This window comes from Anguilla rostrata, chromosome 10, assembly GCF_018555375.3.
Source record: "Anguilla rostrata isolate EN2019 chromosome 10, ASM1855537v3, whole genome shotgun sequence".
Lineage (NCBI taxonomy): Eukaryota > Metazoa > Chordata > Actinopteri > Anguilliformes > Anguillidae > Anguilla > Anguilla rostrata.
This window is the reverse complement of record NC_057942.1, coordinates 7,757,663-7,776,722: the sequence shown is the minus strand read 5'-3', so window position 1 is coordinate 7,776,722 and position 19,060 is coordinate 7,757,663. Positions and strand designations below refer to the sequence as shown.

Sequence of the window (19,060 nt, the reverse complement as noted above, 5' to 3'; positions counted from 1 at the left end):
AATAACCAAAGCCAATGGTTACTTGGAACATTAATTGCTTTGGCAGTGAACGGTAACCATGTGTCAACCTAAAATGTATTAGCTATTCACAAAAGTACTAAACAACATCAGACAAAAACTATTTGGCTAATCTGTGGAGCATCCTCGTTATAACAGACTTAATGCCCAACAGCATTCTCCACATGGAAGTGAATTTATCTGAAACAATAAATACTATGAGTCCGCACAAGGCAACATTCTACAGGCATTGTCACATGACGCATATGACATAGTAGAGCACTGCCACGGGAGGACACATCATTCAAATGGCTTTTGCTGTTCAGCAATGCCAATGGAAGTAGTCCCCACAATGCACCTGGAAGAGAGTTCAGTTGGCTATAATTTTGTTTCTGATGCTGACAGTATATTCCATATTCGATATATTACACAACATATAAATTTCATTTCCTTGAGGGTGTGTTGGAAGCAACCGCCTCTATCAATGGCGTTCCAGGCTACACACAACGCATCCTCCACCTGGATGGTATATACGAGCAGCGCCGAACTTCTCTGGGAATCGGCTGAAGCATGCTGGGAAGTGACAGCACGTCACCACCTCGGGAAATCATTTTTCTAGTGGGTGTAGAAACCAGAAACAGTTTTTTTGTGGCTGTTGATGAAAACACGATACCCATCAGGCGGTAACAAGACTGTGAGGCTGGAAACTGAACACAGCCGTCAAACCCTTTCCCGCTCTTTTCCTGCGACAGTGCGCCTTCACAGGAGCGTTCTGGATCTGCTGTGTGAATCTCGGCGGTACCGATTGCTGAACAGCTCAGCTGTAGGTCTGTCATCCAGTGTCAGCGTTCGGCGAGACAAGATGGCGCCCTTTCATTTTTCCTGGAATTCTTTCTGCGCGAGCGCATCCTTGTGAGACGTGTGCCTCGAGGTTCGAAAACACCACTGCATTTTGCAGTTTTACAACAACTGTGTATTTTATATTCAGCGCTCGATGCACTGCAAGGAAAAGAGCTGCACCAACAAAGTATCAACATGTATGAACTTTAATTACTACCACAGTACTTCTTGGTATCTTTGAGTATAGTAATTGTATTGATTAATAAATAAAATGGGACTGATAAATGCAGAATTAATTAGATTGTTGTGTACTGCTCACCTGGTTACAAATATGCACTGATTGCTCTTTTCCATCCATGGTTAGACATAATATTTATTATAATTTCACAGCATTTTTTTGTTTTTGTGCAAACGTCATTTTTTAAACTGTTAGAACACAGTTCTAACAAAGTTTCTGTGTTTACGTTGACGCCTGAGCTTTCCAATAATGGGAAATCATGTCATGAACTGTGCAGAACAGCGAGAAGAAGGGTGCAGCTTATGCACAGAGACCCGGGACTGACACTGTGACTCAGGCCCAAAGCGCCACGGTGCTCCTGTGATGATTTACTGGGTGATTAACCGCCAGTCTGCCTGGGCACAGCGAGCCCGAGCTCTCTCCCCACACCCTAACCCTAACCCTAACCCTAACCCACACCCTAACCCACACCCTAACCCTAACCCTAACCCTAACCCACACCCTAACCCTAACCCTAACCGCCGGTCTGCCTGGGCACAGCCAGCCCGAGCTTCGCCCGGTCGTTTGGGCCCTGATACCCAGCACACTCCGGTGACAGGTCCAGGAAACCCTAACCCTACACTGCAAGAGGCCAGTTCCTCCTGATAGGCAAAAAAAAAAAAATATATATATATATATATATATATATATATATATATATATTAAAAAACACAAGAAAGGAGGAGGGAGTTAAGGAAGATGGAGGCTGTATATTGTTTGAATTATGGGTCACACTGGGTACAGTTCGGTGTTCAGTGGACAGTTGGTTGTTAATTTACCTTCAATAGATTTTAAGAGAGTTCAAGAGAAATCAGAAGTGCTGTGTGAGAGTAAAATCAACCCAACGGGGCTAATTTAACACTGAATGTTATACCGTGTAACATTTAAGAGGCAGAAGGCTGCAGGTAAAAGTTTGGTTTGTGAACTCACTTCTCAGAACAGACAGCAGTTTCCAACATGGATGTAGATCCAGAAGGATGGGACAACACCCCCCCCCAACTTGTGTTTGTGTATGTACATGCACGTGTATGTGCGTCTGTGTGCGCATGTGATGGTGTATATGTGTTTTGTGTTTGTATGAGCATGTGTGTAAGAGTGTGTAGGTTGTGTGTGTGTGTATGCGTGCATGGGTGTGCATGTGTGTGTGTGTGTGTGTGTGTGTGTGTAAGGGTGTGAGTGTGTATGTGCATGTATGTGTGTATGCGTGCATGGGTGTGTGTGTGTGTGTGTATCAGCTCACCTCCTTGCCGCTCTTCTTCTTCAGCACCTCACACTTGCGCAGCTTGCAGATCTGGTGCCCCACCTTGCGGTTCATGCAGTTGCTGCAGCTGCCGCAGTTCTCCATGCGCAGGCAGGGCGTGCACACGCCGCACCTCTTGCGCTTCTTCTTCTGCGCGGCAGCCGCCGCCGCCGCCGCCGCCATGGCGACGGTGGCCATGGCGGCATCCCCGCTGGGGCGCTCGTAGGGGCCCAGCGGGGGCAGGCTGTAGAGGCCTCCCTGATGGTGCTCGGTCCGAATGTACTCGGCCAAGGGGGACGCCCTCCCCATCGTCCCCCCGCGGAGGAAGATTTTGGGGTCTTCATCGGCCTCCAGAGAAAAGTCGTAGATGTCCTCCTGGGGGGGGCCGTGCCCACCCCTGGGTTTATGCATGGCGGGGAATCCCTCTCTCCTCCACTCAGGAAGGAAAGAGGAAGAACAGGAAGGAAGAAGGCAGGGGAGAAGAGGGAGTGCACCGAGAGAGAATTCTGTCTTTGTGCACCACTGGCTGTTAACAGCCGGGTTGACGTGGTCCTTGAGGGGGGGGGTCGCCTCAACACTACACGCGTGTGTGTGTGTGCGTGCGCGCGTGTGCCGTTTAGTCTTTTAGAGTACTGGCGGGCTCTGTTCCGGGAGGCTAGGCCTGCCCACACCCGTGTTTGTGGCTTCCTGGGAGCCCTGGAGGACAGGGGTGGACGTGGTCACTGGTGTCACGGAGCATGTTCCTCACGCGGTCATCGGGAGCCCAGCAGGAGGGGGGGCCAACGGAGGGGGGGTGCCAGAGAGAGGGCAGGGGGTCAGAAGAGCCATGGCTGCAGCTGCACACCATTCAGGTCCGTGGTCAGCAGGTAGCAACAGTAACTGTGGAAACAGGAGGCCAGGCATTGAGGTAAACACTAGAGTAACAGAACAAAAAAATTAAAAAAAATTTTAAAACATCCAAAAGGCTTACATATTACATCTTAATAAATGTAAAAATAATAAATCTGTCAGTACATTGCAGTTCTACTGAACTGCATGCAAAACAATGAAGGTACGTTTAAAGTATTTTTTTTCACAACAAGAACGATTTTACTTCCACTGCTCCTCGAGAGTGGCTAAAAATGACATTACCCCAATATTACATAATTAGAAAGATGTCTGTATTTACGAGACCCCTTGGTAATAGGCAATAAGCACTAATGCCAGTAATTAATATGTAATAAGTATTGCTATAACAGGTCCCCCCCTACGCCGTTTTGGGAGGACACATCTTACCTTTAGCACCAATTAACAATAGAGACAACCGGTGCTCGATATGCACTATTAATATTAATGAGCAAGGATTCTTTTTAAAGCACCCTCTTCAGTGTCATACGTTTACGGGTCGTCTTAAAAAGGCGCCATTAAAGTAGTTCAAATTCATTTGGACAGCCGTTCTCCAAAAATCTTTAGACAAAAAAAAAGAAACTCAAAAAATATCACAGACTAAAACAGACTAAACATATACAGTACGTGCGAAGTGTGAGAAAGTGTTAGGTTAGAATGGCGAGTCCCCAGGAGTAGCGGTCTTTGTTTGCCCCTGTTTGCATGAGAAAGGAGGGCTCGTTCATGCCCGCGACGGCGCCCTTTGTTCGGTCGTTGGAGGCTCCAGTCAACCGTCAATAAACGGACATATTTTAACGCCGTCAGTAAACCCCGTCGCATGTGTCCAGCGTCTACACTGACTCGGCGTTCCCCTCAGAGTTGCCTTTCCGATTTCAACTTACCGTTAGGTTACCTGCTCGAAAGGGAATGTGTTCTTATACCAGTGAGTTTTTCCACACTTATATTAGTATCGTATTGAAAGGATAAAGCACACGTCCTCTGTGATGCATTAGCTTTAAAGACTTATTGTAAAGAAGTAGACAGATAAATCAACTGCATTGAAAAAATGGCCAGACTATTTTACTCCGGAAGGCAAAATAATATAACCTAATAAATCAACACATACAAGGAGGAGCACTTGTGCGACGACTTTTAATATCACAGCGGTATTACAATGAGTAGCCCATCATCTCGTTGTATGCATTCATAACAGAATGTATCATATATCCAAAATATATAAACTTTTGCGTGAATGAAAATGTACTGAAAACAATTTAAATACAAAGGTGCGTTTTCTCAGAGAAAATAACAATATTATAAGAAAGGCTACAAATAAAATGTATAAGGAGCCAAGCCTATTGTCTAACAGTGAAACATCATAACACCGTAAGATTCAGTTGCTATGAGTTCACACTTTCCAATGAAATTCTGGAAAAAAAAATAGCCTCAGCGTTGTTACCGTAATCAAGCCGTCCAGACAGTGGCATTAATAGCAGAGTCAACGAAAGTTAATTGCGGTCTCATTTATACCGTTGGAGCCACTGCACTTGCACACAAGAACCAGTCATTCGATGATATCACTCTCTGCACTTACGCATTAACGATTTTCATCAGTTTCCCGGCAACGACCAACTTCCTCAAGTTATGAACGTAACTCTAAGTACTGTTAATCCGTTTAAAAAGCGTAAGTAGCCCATTCAAGACTTCATCCTGGTGTTTTTACATGTCTTTTTCAACAATACAATTAACAACACGGGCCTGTGCATCGCCAGCCAAAGCACTCCTCGGCGAGCATGAGTTGTCCATACAATAAACAGCCATTTTCTATAGTGTGATGGCTACATCCTAGACAGTTTAGATGCCACGTAGGTATAACTTACAGGCCTGTATGAAGCAAGCCTGAAGTTTTAGTCGGGAGAGCTAAAGTGTGACAGAATAGCAACACGCGCTCACTAGTCTTTTGCACGTGGCTTATTGGACATATTTCAGCCCGGTGAAGACTGTCGGCAATATGAAAAAGAAGGAGACTGATCCATAATAAAGCCCGGTATGTAAATAAGCAGTTACCACTCCCGGGGACATAAAATGACTGTTTATTCAGAAGTAACACTTTATTTAGCAGAAGAGAGAAATTCGACACATTAGAAAGAACCCCCCGTCCAGTCCCCCCTACTCTGAGAAAACACCACCCCGGGGAGCTCTTAATTCAACAATGCCTTAACGATAACCTCGCTGAGCTAACGTTAGGTTACCTACACAAAGAAAAGGCTAAGTAACATCGATAAGGATCAATTAAAACAATTGAGCATTTGCGCTTGAACAGGATAAACAGTAGTAAAGGTGTGCGTAAACATCAGCGGATTTGTTTTAAAAGCTATAAGTTAACTCCAAATGTGTATTACACTAATTGCTTTACTGGTGAGAAACAATTCACTTTCACCCAGCGCAATACACATCGTTTTCCATTGGCATCAGTTCGCGAGTCGGGGGCTGATGGTCAAAGAACAGAAAATGAAGAGTTAAATCCACATGTAGAAACATGCTATACGTACCGAGTTTAACGGGTGGGTCTTTAAATGTCTGGTTTCTTTCCACTCGAAATGTGTGCAGACTAAATATAGCCCATAAATTCTGAGGAATATAGTTTTTATTAGCCTATATATCTATATTTTTTTAAACCTATATTTCCTACTATCTCCGACCAAGCCGGCCAGCATCAGAGAATGGAAAAAGTTGTTAAAGAATAAAAAAGGAAAAAGTTACACATGGAAATTACCAAAGCAACTCCACTCTTACGGTATTGTACAGTCAGATCTGAACCTTCTGTAAAATTGAGCAAAGCAACTAACAAAATAAAACACGGAAACTTGAAATGTAGCACTTATTTCTTCTACTTGGTCTCGGTAAAAGTCCTTGGTCTTCTTAGAGTTAAAAAAGGAGAAGAGGAGGAAGAAAAAAGGGGGAAAACGTTGTTGAAAAGAGGTTGAAGTGATCAGTAAATTGCGGAGTGGAGTTCGATCAGGGCGCTGGAACGACAGGGTTAAATTCTGTGTGCAGTGACGTCATCAACGTCCGGGTTGACAGCTGTCATTTTGAAAACCAAGTGTCATGTCATGAGTAACATTAAATAGTAGAGAAGCACAAATAAATGCACAATTAAGAAGAAATTACAATAAAAATAGGCTATTTTATATTGATTATATGGTAGAATGTTTTAACAAGACAGATTTTTACACTGTTAATAAAACTTATATTAACATCCTATTAGCCTGTTTACCAATGTATGGGTAGGCTACACTCATATTTTTAAATGTTAAGAATAATTTTTTTATTTTTTTATTTCATCTTTACATTATGGTTCATTTCACAGAGTACGACAAATGCATATTTTTAATCAACGCCTAGGCTACATCTTGAAGCTGACTGCTTCTGTAATGCATCAATACATAAAAAAAGATGAAACCTTTAAAAATATAAAACAGCCTAACCCATTTCAATCGTTAGTAGCTAATGACGGGACAGTTGAGGGGCGATTTCAAGAAGCTCGTAAATGTGTGAATCTGTTCAATTACAAGACAATTCTGCAGGATGTGTCATTATTGAACACTATCGCCTGCCTGACGGGCCTTTCTATAGGATGAATATTAGGCTATATGGCAGCCTAAATATTTTGTTCAGGTAAAAAATAATTAGTTTAATTAAGAGTTGGTAATAAGGTTCCTTTATAACTTTATGATTGATGGAGAGTCTATAAAACCTAGAAATCGACATACAGGTTACACAGAATCACCGGGCAGGACTTACGACAAAACTGGATTTCATGTAATCGTTTAAACGTGCACGAGACAATTTCTGGGCGGTAAAAACAAAATGCAGAAAGTGGACTGAGAGGTACAGCCTGTTGTGATTCAGTAGATTCGCGTGAGAATTAGACAGGCTACGTTTTTAAATAGTAAAAATATTTAACAGCTCGTAGGAAATAACAGACAAAGACAACAACTCTGCATTTGAAAGTAGCCTGTAAAATACAAATATTAAAATACTAAAACAGGCTACCAAAAATAAAAGAAAACTATTATTATACCTTTGTCGGCTTATCCAGGAAAGATTCACAACCAAATGAAATCGGTTGTCCAAACTCAGAAAAAAATATTTCTTAATTTCAGTTTACTGATATGGACTGAGGTCTGTGAACTCATCTTTTAAAAGACTTAGGCTATATATATTTAATATATATATCTTCGTGTTTTTGTGAATATTGCACCGTCCCTTTGGTGAATTACAAATATTTAAAGATACCCAATGAATCAGACGGAAATCTTTAAAGGCATTTAGCAAACACAATTACCCCGAGCGACTTAAATTTACAACAGCACATGACACAATTCTAGTTACTGTAGATACGCCGCTCTTGGATGTAATAGCAGGACACACTCTACAATCACAGTTCCCGAATCATTTTGCAGCACTGTTATTAGCTGAATTCTAATGTAAATAAATATAATAAATTATGCATTTACTTTTGGCGTTATGACATTTATGATCACAATGTTTGGTGTATAAAAAAGTTTTAAGAAGCCAATAAGACGTGAAAGTTGTGCATTTAGACTTCAATTCAGTCATAAAGGAGGACTTGACTACATTGCCTGCATGGATTAAATTTAAATTCAGGATATAAATTGTATTTATTAATTGAACTATTCAAATCAATCACTGAATTTTAGTTCTTTTCCTGTATTGGCTGATCCGAAATGGGATTGGTCCTCAACACAGGTTGCTCTAAAACTAAAATTATGCACTCACAACACAAAAGAACACTCTCAAACACATTTATTCTCATGTCTTTATTTCCACATGACAATAAACCTTCATTTAAACTAACCTAGACACACACACAGACACACACACAAAAAACTCAACAACAAAAAATAAAACAAATGCAGACCTATTACACTCTAATCCAGGAACATTCTGTAAATTGTCTTCTGTTCCAGATTTAAAGATGTAATAGAATTCAGCAGCCGTGTCATTGTGACATCACCCAGTGCTAAGGGGCTACACCAAGGCTGTCCAGATAAACCTTTTCAGTCACTGTGACATTTCCTCCATTTTGAAATCAGTGTATAAACACACAATTATCCAGTGTAAACTCAACTGTAACAGAGTACTTATGAGTCTACCAGAGTACCTGTTTGACTTGTATAAACTCTGTCAGAGTTCGTTTAACACTGATCATTTTGTTGTGTACGTTATTGAGAGGTATGCAAAGTGTTTTTGGTCCAGATTAATGCGGCATTCATTTCAAACTTTGGGCGCATGGCAACATAATCCATCTTGTGTTATGGATACAGAAGTTGTGAGGAAGCTTTGTAGACCCCACCAGAGAGATGTGGGGTGTACTGGTTGTACCTCTTCACTAAAATAATCCACACAGCAAAAAGGGCTAGTGCTAAAAAAAATTCTGACATTTTACTTTGATGGAGGACATCTGTGTCCCTTTTTTTGGACTTGGTTTAACAGTTATTTTTTAATTAACACTGAAAATTGCACTGTATAGCCACATTAAAAGTTACATAAGGAGTGTTGTTTTGGTTGGAGGCAAATACCTAATAAATTTCCCTAACCAAGATGTACATTCCCAACAAAAGAGAACATTCCTAAATATTGGTGTGGATAACTGTCAGTGATCTGCAGGAATTGTACTTGTGCATAAAGAGGTTAAAGTTTTACAGTACCATTACTTTTGCTTAAAACCATTTCAGCGAAGGTTCAAGAGAGGATTTTGGGCTGGGAGGGCGAGGTGGAGATTGCACTGAACTAGGTTTCCCCACTCCCCCCTCTGTTCTTCTTAGTCCATCATAAGCTAAAATTCAAAACTGATCCCAGATTAGTGCCTGTATTTATAAAGTATCAGAGCTGGAATGCTGATCTAGACACGGGTCTATTTCAGCCCCCCCCCCTCCCCCCCCACCCGCATCTCCCAAATTTATTCATTATGACTTCAAGTGCAGAACTGACCCCAGATCAAAGCCCACGTTCATGAAGACTTTCAAGAGTAGGAAGACTGATCTAGAATCAGGCTCCCCCTGTCTGCATCCTAACCTCATCCATTACGAGCTAAAACGCAAAAACTCACCCTACATCAGCGACTGCACTCATCAAGCCTTTCAAGAGCCTGCAGTGCTGATCTATTTTCAGGTTCCTTTTGTAGTTCAAACTACAAAACTTCTAACTCTTTACAAAATTTCTGAATTGGTCAAAAAGGGATCCCAGTTCAGGCCCCCTGGCCCTAGACGGGCGCGTGGATACGGGCACGGGGGTGGGACGGAAGCAGCGTGGAAGAGAAGAAGAGAAGGAGGCGGGACAAGAAAAGACGAGCAGAAGGGTAGGGGAACGGAGCCAAAATGAAGAAACAACCAGAAAGGCAGCTTTTTAAAAACTAGAAAGAACATGCTTTGGGGTGGGGTAGGGTGGGGTGGGGGGAGGGGGTGCAGGGAGTGGGGACACAGCCCTGTAATTCTCCCCCAGGAAAGACGATAATTAGGCAGGAAAGGAGGAGGGGAGGAGGCGTGTCAGGCTGCGGCAGACGGGCGGCCGACACGGATACCAACACAGACATTCTCAGCTTTGAACACGTGACCCTGGAAATATTTACTATACATAGCACGGAGCAGGTGGCGTCGCCCCCCCTTACCCCCCCCCCCAGTTTAAAACTCCACAGCCCTGCAGCGTGTGTGTGTGTGTAAAACCTGAAATGTGTGTACACATGTGATTCAATGCTGTCGTTCTCTCTCTCTCTCGCTCGCTCGCTCTCTAGCTGTCATTAGTGGTCGGGGTCCAGGGGCTGGAGTGATAGAGCGCTCTCGCTGTCTATGTCCGAACCTGGAATTTGCCAGCCTTGGTCATGTATTTGATGCCTTTGAAGGGTTTGTACTTCTCCCCGTACATGTCCAGCCGATTCACCTTCAAACCTGGAAGCGGGGGAGGAGGGAGAACATTTTATTTTTTTTAATGGAAAATGGCCAACATTTGTGTGTGTTCACCTGTAAAAAAAAAAATCTGAGCAAATGTCCTATGGCTCCATGAGTCTGCATGAAAAAAAACATGAATTCCTTTCAGTCAGGGAATGACTGTGCTCACTTGCTCCACCTGGTGGGCAGTTAAGGGAGCACACTGGATAATGAGAGAATTCTGAGCATGTCACATGGCACAGTGCTGAGCAAGCAAAGTCGCTGTAGAGTGCTGCTAGTACAGGCAGTGGGAGGTCATCCTGCCAGCAGAGATAGTTTATCAGCAGTAACAAGATACACCACTCTCCACACCACAGTGGACGCCCTGGAGAAGCGAAACAGTGCTGTGGAAGGCATGGACGCCGATAAGCAAATAGGACAGTTGGTAATTTGGTTCTAGATGATACACATAAAATGATAACAGCCAGTCAGTGCCAAAGTACAGAGAGGCCAGCACAGGAACTCTAACAGGAACTAGATTTCTGCAGCTGGGATTGGGGGAAGGCACTTTGTGGGATCTCTAGATGTCATTTTTGACAGTATGTAGTGCTTAGTCTGTGGCTGTCTGAAGTGTCCAGTCAGTGTGCGTGGTTGGGAACAAAAAAAAAAAGTGCACTTCAGTGGGGTCAGGCAGTACCTGAGATGGCCATCTGCTGGATCTTGAGCTGGATGTTGATGGTGGGGTTCTCGTCCGGTTTGGAGGTGCCCGCCTGCAGGCTCATGGACCCCTTCAGACTGGGCAGCTTCTGGGGGTTGATCTTCCCCACGTCCCAGGACAGCAGCTGCAACACAGGGACACCGCAGGTTCGTTACCGTGGCAACGGCACGCCGGACCGCCTACCCCCCCCCGGGTCCCGTCGGCGCCCGAGCGCGCGGCACACGTGCACGCTCCCAGCTCGCAGACGCACGTCGCGCGCGTCGTAAAAAACACACCTGATGACATCATCACACCTTCACACGTGTAAGAGGGCACAGGGATTCAGCTCCACACATCCAGAGCTCCTGGGTTTATAGGGTTCTGCCTCCAGGCTGTCAGACTGTCCGCACAGCTTTAAGATCCCAAGCGTTGGCATTTTCAGGTCCCGTATCGGAGCACAGCTTGGTATTCTACTCTTTTCTTTCTCCATAACAGCCACAATGCTTTAAAAAAAGCTATTTCAAGTGTTTCAATTCTTGAATAGCACAAAATACACAACAAACAGAATTCCAATTTTAATAACTCATTTAAAACAGCAATTACTATAAGTTAATTACTTAAGACAAAAAATTATTCCTAATGGGCATGTCTACCTTTGGGAGAGATGGATATTCTCTATTCTGTAGATAAATGAAGACCTGAGATGAGCTGAATGTCCAATTTCAGTCACGTTCTAATTTTAAAATGTCAGATGGCAGACGATAATTTGCGGATTTCGATTCCACACAGATGCCCCAGAAAAAGATCCAAAGCAGGCTGTCATCAAGAGCTTCCAGGTTTAAATATAACCCTCCTCAGTCAACTCTTACAACTGGAAATATCTCATCATTATCACAAATGTTTTCTCTACATACATAGTTATGAAATTATCATTATGTTATTGATAATTATGTATAATAATTATTCATTGTTATTTATTCTGTTATAAAAAAAACTATATTATTGTTATTATACATAATCATGTTTTTTTCCACCTATGCTTTAGCAACACCATGGAATATCGTGCCAGTGAAGCCCCTCAATAACGGAACGTATCCTTGGTGAGGGGTGCGTTACCTTGGTGACCGGGTCGAAGGTGTAGGTGCCCTGTGAGGAGGTGAGGTTGGCGTTGAGGACCCCGCGGGGCAGCTGGCTGGTCACCAGCACGGACTCCACGGCCTTGCCCATGGTCTGCTTGGGCCCCAGGGTCAGCTCGAAGCGGCCCTGCGAGCTGCCCTCCCGGAAGGTGATGTTGTGCTTGACGTAGACGGGGATGGCCACCAGGCTGGGGGGGGGGGCAGGAAGGGAAGGAGACGTCACGCCTGGGCAAAGCACTGTGGGAAATGTAGTCCCGCAGGGGATCGATGCTGCTGGTATCGATGTGCTCTTGAAGAGGATGTTAGAAGCAAAACGGTTCAAACTGGGGATGATGGACAGCATGGGGATCAAGCCAAAAGCTTGTTGTCCATGAAGGAAATGTCCTAAGTGAGCAGGCACACCTGGTGAAATGACATTTGCAGCAAGAGGTAAAGTTCTTCATGTGGAAATTAAACATTTAAGACAGGATTATCTTATGGGAGGAGTGATCATCAAAAAATCATCAAAGATGGGCAACAGTAACCAGCACAGCATCGTGTGAGGCGCTATGGCAACCAGAGTAATGTACAGTCTCCACCAATCAAGCGGCAGCGTGCGGTACACCTGAATGACTGCAGTAATGTGCTGGAACACTGAATAATTTACTGCACTGGGCCGTCTAATGAAGAGCAATGTTTCTGCCTCAGTGACACCAGGATGAGCTTCCAACACGGATGGGGGTTAGACACGCACTACACACGGACACAAAGTGTTTTAAGAGTGTGTGTGTGTGTGTATTGACCTGAGCATAACTGTGTGACCCAAATTTAACTGCGTGTGTGCGTGTGCACGTGACACAGTGCGTGTGACAGACATAACTGAAGTATAACAATGTGTGTGTGTGCGTGTGTTTATGTGGGAGATGACGGGAGTATAACAGTGTGTGTGTGTGTGTGTGTGTGTGTGTGTGTGAGATGACTGGAATGTAACAGTGCGTGTGCGTACGTCCGTGAGATGACTGGAGTGTGACAGTGTGTGCGTGTGTGTGTGTGTGAGATGACTGGAGTGTGACAGTGTGTGCGTGTGTGTGTGTGTGAGATGACTGGAGCGTGACAGTGTGTGTGTGTGTGTGTATGTGTGTATGTGTATACGGTAACAGCGTGTACGCATGACTGCAGGACCCAGGCCAGGCGCTCACTTCTGGGAGCTGACGTGGTAGGACAGCAGCCGGAAGTTTCCGTCAGGCGGGATGAAGGACAGGATCCGCTCCGCCTCCCAGCGCTTGAACCGCACGCACGGGTGGAAGCTGACATCGTCCAGGAGCCTCGGGTTCTGCAGGCGGGGCGGGGAGAGACCACAGAACGCCTCAGAAGAACACAGGTCTGCTGTGTGCACACAAGCCAGCGCTACACATGTGCAAATACAGTATCAGCGTGAGCAAACATAAAGAAATAAGGCCAACAGTAGGAACGACCATTTCAGTGCAAACGAGCCAACTTATCAGTTTAAATAACACGCTTGTGAGGGTGGAGTCCTGGGGCTGTGTGTGTGTGTGTGTGTGCGTGTGTGTGCGTGTGTGTGTGCGCGTGCGTGCGTGTGTGTTTTTGTGTGTGTCCTTGCTCAGTCTGGGCGGAGTGTGTTAGAGGGAAAGCGAGGGATGAAGGAAAGAGAGACTCACCATGAAGGAGAGGGTGAGGTCGGGCATGCCTGTCAGTTTGACGCAGGCGTCAATCACCCCTTGTATCTCCGCGGTGATGGTGGAACCTGGGGAGGGGGTGAGAGGATGAGGAGGTGAGAGGGTGAGCACCACCTGATGGGTGGATAAAAATGGCTCATCCCAATTCTGGAAAATTTCACTTTTGTTACTTTATCCTCTCTGTTTCCTGTATTTTTTTTTTTGGATACAGCAGAGATCATGGCACTTGAAGCCATGGTGACAGACAGAGATGGTTATTTTAATGCTAGCTGACAGTTAGCACCTGGACGTGCATCATATTGAGTGTTTTATTCACTAAAATTACCATGTACCTGACTTGTCTATGATGGCATCGATCTCCTCCACGACGTCAAAGTAGGCCTCGTTGTTGGTGTATTTCACTCCCGTGCGTCGCCATGGCACCACCGACAGTTGGCCTGTTGGGAGCTGCTCTCCGACGTTTGTACTTCCTGCGTCCGAAGAACGCAAAACCATCACTGTAGTTCCCCAGTCTCCCCCAACCTGAAACGCTCCAAATACTGCAGTACTCCACAACACCAAAACATTCTGCAGTAGTCCACTCCATAACTCCACTCCATTGATGAATGTACAGTACCTGTTTATTGCAATGTATGCACCATACCCGTTAAGGAGCTGATATATGCACCGTACCTGTTATGGTGTTGATATATGCACCGTACCTGTTATGGTGTTGATATATGCACCGTACCTGTTATGGTGTTGATATATGCACCGTACCTGTTATGGTGTTGATATATGCACCGTACCCGTTATGGTGTTGATATATGCACCGTACCTGTTATGGTGTTGATATATGCACCGTACCTGTTATGGTGCTGATATATGCACCGTACCCGTTATGGTGTTGATATATGCACCGTACCTGTTATGGTGTTGATATATGCACCGTACCTGTTATGGTGTTGATATATGCACCGTACCCGTTATGGTGCTGATATATGCACCGTACCCGTTAAGGAGCTGATATATGCACCGTACCTGTTATGGTGTTGATATATGCACCGTACCTGTTATGGTGCTGATATATGCACCGTACCCGTTATGGTGCTGATATATGCACCGTACCTGTTATGGTGTTGATATATGCACCGTACCTGTTATGGTGTTGATATATGCACCGTACCTGTTATGGTGTTGATATATGCACCGTACCTGTTATGGTGTTGATATATGCACCGTACCTGTTATGGTGTTGATATATGCACCGTACCTGTTATGGTGCTGATATATGCACCGTACCTGTTATGGTGCTGATATATGCACCGTACCTGTTAAGGAGCTGATACATGCACCGTACCTGTTATGGTGCTGATATATGCACCGTACCTGTTATGGTGTTGATATATGCACCGTACCTGTTATGGTGCTGATATATGCACCGTACCTGTTATGGTGCTGATATATGCACCGTACCTGTTATGGTGTTGATATATGCACCGTACCTGTTATGGTGTTGACCACGGTGCGCAGGATGGTGGGCGGTTTGATCAGCTCCTTCAGGATGTTGGACTCGGTGGCCAGAGGGAAGCCATTATCCAGCATCTCCTCCAGCAGCTCATACACCACCACCACGTTGTCCTTTATAGCAGCCTCCGTGCACACCCCGAAATAATCCTGCACAGAGGGAGAGAGAGGAAGGGAGGGAGGAAAAGGGAGAGAGAGACAGAGAGAGGGAAAGGGAGAGAGAAAGGGGTGACAAAGGTGACAAAGAGGTAAAGACAGAACACTTGGAAGTCTCAGCACCACACTGATTTTTACTGTGGTTTAAAGGTTAAAGTTTTATCCATTAAACTGTATGACTCATGACTGGTATGCACAGACCCAGTAGTGCTAAGACATAGGGAGACATACACACAAGAGACACAAGAGTCTGAGGCACATCACACACACATACAGACACACACACACACAAAACACAGATGAAAAACACACCGGAGACAAAACAGGATACGTTAAAACCAAACAAACTGGTTCACCCAGTCTCTCTGTCTGTCTGCCTGCCCCCCCCCCCCATCCCACCCCACCCCACCCCACCCCACCCCGCACACACACACACTTCAACTGAATCAAATTTACTGATATGACCTGAACCTGTTTGCACTCACACAACTGACAATCACAAGGGCAAACAGAGCGGGCGTTCCTGATTGCTCTGCAGAAGCAGTTTCACAGAGGCGTGCCACTACCTCACACACCGCACACCCTTTTGAGTCCCTGAGAGAAAGCGTGTCGCTCTGGGACTCGCACACGCCCAGAGAACTCAGGCAACCTTCGGTTCAGCAACCCCGAGGACTGGCTCGCGAACACGCGGGTTTAGCCTTCCACCGTGACTTCCTACGACCCTTTCTTTCTCACACACGGCTCTTCCTCTGCATTCCTTCTTCATCTCCCTCCTTTCAAATTCAAACATGCTTTATCTTTATTTGCGTGACAACTAAAAACTTGTGCTGTTAAATGTACTAAATACATACATGGCAAGTTGGCAACACCCCCCCCCCCCAAATAAAAAAATAAAAAACATATAGCCATCTCTCTCCCTTTCACTCCCTTTCTCCCTCACGCCCCCTCTCCCTCCCTCGTTCATTAGAGATCCGTTCTGCTAGAAGGCGCGTGCCTGACCCCACAGTCACATGACGGTGATATCCCGGGGGGTGGTGGTGGGGGGGGGGAAACAAGGAGCAATCTGTCTGGAACAAAACTGGACTGGCCCCTCATTAGGAGTCTCAGCCGCACTGTTAAATGCACTGTGAAGAGAGAGCGGTACATGCATTTGTTTGCTCCATTGAGATAGATTAGTTAGCGTGTGTGTGTCCATTAAAACAAATGATGGTCAGAAATGCCATGAGTGTTTTTATTAAATGATACAAACTATTGGCATTGCAGACAAATGAAGCTGGTGTTAAACCTTTTTAGAAAGTTTGGAGCTATATGGAAGGAATGTTATTATATTGTGGTTGGCGGGGGGAGGGGGGAGCAGCTAAGCTTGATCTGATTGGTGGAAGTGGGAGGGGAAAGTGGAACCAAAGACTGTCACTCCCTGCCACAGTATTGTCACCACATCCATAAACATCCAAACATTTTCATTTTGGTGAGGCAGAAGGAGCAGCAATGACAGCTCTTCCCAAAAAATACCATCCTTCCAGACAGCTATAATCACTACTCTCAGAAAAGAGTTATGGGTCAAATTAACTAGGAACAAACAACACAGATTATATAGACACACCAGACAACTCAGCTCCTGTGATAATGTAATCCATCCCTTTTCAACTTTTTTGGCGACAGGAGTTTCTGGTCCTGTATTACGGTATTACACTTGCATCAACTTGGAATGTTTCAGCTTCTTCAGTAGGAAGACAAATTTTCACTGTTAAATACACAGAGCTGAGTATTAGGTGGGTCTGCAGAATCTGTGGTGCTTCTCCATGTTAGCCACCGAACTGCTGCCATCCATTCATGGACTGTGTGCAAGCATTCATGCATAGTGGATAACCAGAACAGGGTGCATCTATCTCTGGAGAGATCTGAATATACACAAAACGCCAAATAAACAGAAAATAGCATCTGAACGTGCTAAAAGGGAAACCCAAGCTCAGACAGACACCAGCGAACACTCAGGCACGCGCATAACTGTCCACGCACCTGGAACGTGTCCACTACTCTGTGCAGGAACTCGATGACGAAGAGCGGCGGCACCTCGCTCTGGATGACGGCCACGAAGTAGATGCGGTGCCGAAGCACGCTAATGAGGTAATGGTGAGGAGTGGGGATGACGGGAGGCACGTTCTCTGGCTCGCTCGCCCTCTCCTGGGCCTCGAAGAAGTAGTCGCACACCGAGCGGCTGACCACGCTCTTCCAGTGCTTCTCCAGGAAGATGTCCCCCGAGGAGTTCACCAGGAACAGGCTGTGGATCATCCTGACGGCCGGCCTAGGACACGGGACGAGGACCGGACTGTGACGCTTGGACCTCAGGGATCTGACACGATATCACTGCCTCTCAGTTCAGATAAACTTTTGCAGAGGTTTGTTACTGCCTGCTCACCGTTTTGGACTTTTAGTCTCAGCAGATTCAGCTAATCTGAATAGTCAGGGGGTACCTGATGGGGAGGAGGTGGGCGGGGGAGGGCCCAAGGACACAAAAGAAGAGCATCATGAATCGGCGGGGGAGGAAGGACAGAGAAGGCTAGCCGACATCTGGTTCTTTAATATTCATCAGCGATATCAAGTTCGCAAAGATGGAGACATGTCAGGTAACATCGCCTACGACGTGCGCAAGCAAAGACGTGTCGAGCAGGGAATTCAAAGCAGCTAACTGCTAACTAGCTAACTGCATTGTATATACTTTTCCACTGCTCCATCTGAAAATAACTTGCACCCGATTGCGTATCTGTTGGTGCGTCCAGTTCTCTCCTCCCTATTTCCTCACACGGTTGTCTTGTGACAACGATAACACGGCCACACATGATAGACAATCTATTCTCTACGAAATAAACATTTTACTCGAGCAAGGTCAGTAACTCGCTGTACTTAACGGTCAGTTATATTCTGGTCTTTCTTATGAAAAGGCAGAACTCACCGTTATTGGCTCCGTAATACCTTTTATCCGCGTTTTCTTCTTTCAATGGAAAGACTAACAGGGCCGTCGCTTCCTTCTCCGTTATTTGGACCGAAGCAGCGATTAGATAGATGACATCCACCAGAGCCAATCAGAGAACTCTGAAGGCTGGGCTGCCCGGCCTCCATTCGGCATCTATTGGTTAAGGATGCGGAAATAATGAATTCGTGCGCAACCAACCATCATTGGACAGGGATCGGTAAACAGCGGCTATCACGACCTGGTATTGGCTTAAGGAAAGGAGCACAGAACTAAGGACATTTTGTGTCAACGCAACATTGTATGGTCTCACACAGCGGCGGATTTCATTTTGTAAGATGCGCAGCAACAGTCATTTCAAGAGACATTATGCCGTGCGGCAACCGATGTAGATAAGATCCTGTACGATGCTATAAATGACCATCACTCAAGCAAATAGGCTACTAATTAGTGCTGTATACATTTATGATCGATTATTTATCCTATAAATATGCCACATCGGATTAAAGCCATGATTGTTGTATTTTAAACTGCTGTCTGTTTGTGCTGTAGTGTATGCAAGCATTATTATACTGAAGAATGTCTGTTACATTTCAGGGTTCAATTAATATTTAAATGGCGTAAAACGTTTTACATCATTTAAATTTTTATTGAACCCGTTTTATTCTTTGAAAAGATCCCGAGATCCTGTCTCGCGAAGGTTTGCCTGCCATTTCTTGGGCAAACCCTGCTTAAATTCTGTTGCTGGCA

At 45.0% G+C, this 19,060-nt stretch overlaps 2 protein-coding genes across 3 annotated transcripts in view; both read right to left on the bottom strand.

Annotated features, from left to right (window-relative positions):
* The window catches only part of tet3 (tet methylcytosine dioxygenase 3), a 64,472-nt gene extending 56,568 nt beyond the window's left edge, over positions 1 to 7,904 (bottom strand). Inside the window, 2 exon segments of the mRNA XM_064353768.1 lie at positions 2,355 to 3,233; positions 5,771 to 7,904. Coding sequence (XP_064209838.1) covers positions 2,355 to 2,765 — 411 coding nt within the window. The 5' untranslated portion in view covers positions 2,766 to 3,233; positions 5,771 to 7,904.
* Positions 7,905 to 8,047: 143 nt separating this feature from the next.
* ap3m2 (adaptor related protein complex 3 subunit mu 2) lies at positions 8,048 to 18,444 on the bottom strand. 2 transcript variants are annotated; one of them, XM_064353765.1, is made up of 10 exons: positions 18,293 to 18,434; positions 17,759 to 17,813; positions 17,359 to 17,644; positions 15,162 to 15,333; positions 14,010 to 14,147; positions 13,660 to 13,745; positions 13,180 to 13,313; positions 11,982 to 12,189; positions 10,866 to 11,010; positions 8,048 to 10,189 (listed from the first exon to the last, which is right to left on the bottom strand). In XM_064353765.1, the coding sequence occupies exons 3-10, from the start codon at positions 17,629 to 17,631 to the stop codon at positions 10,089 to 10,091; spliced, it is 1,257 nt and encodes a 418-aa protein (XP_064209835.1). In that variant the 5' UTR covers positions 17,632 to 17,644; positions 17,759 to 17,813; positions 18,293 to 18,434; the 3' UTR covers positions 8,048 to 10,088. The 2 variants fall into 2 exon arrangements, with proteins under 2 accessions (XP_064209835.1, XP_064209837.1); XM_064353767.1 differs by lacking the exon at positions 17,759 to 17,813 and having other exon boundaries at positions 18,293 to 18,444.
* Between the last annotated feature and the right edge of the window lie 616 nt (positions 18,445 to 19,060).

What these genes read in the sequence shown, in the direction of transcription:
- ap3m2 (XM_064353767.1), bottom strand. Translation starts at nt 17,631, where the DNA reads ATGATCCACAGCCTGTTCCTGGTGAACTCCTCGGGGGACATCTTCCTG. An exon ending in GAGTAGTGGACACGTTCCAG is followed by an intron (nt 15,334 to 17,358) that starts GTGCGTGGACAG and finishes CCCTCTGTGCAG; the next exon opens with GATTATTTCGGGGTGTGCAC. An exon ending in TACCACGTCAGCTCCCAGAA is followed by an intron (nt 12,190 to 13,179) that starts GTGAGCGCCTGG and finishes CCCCCCCCCCAG; the next exon opens with CCTGGTGGCCATCCCCGTCT.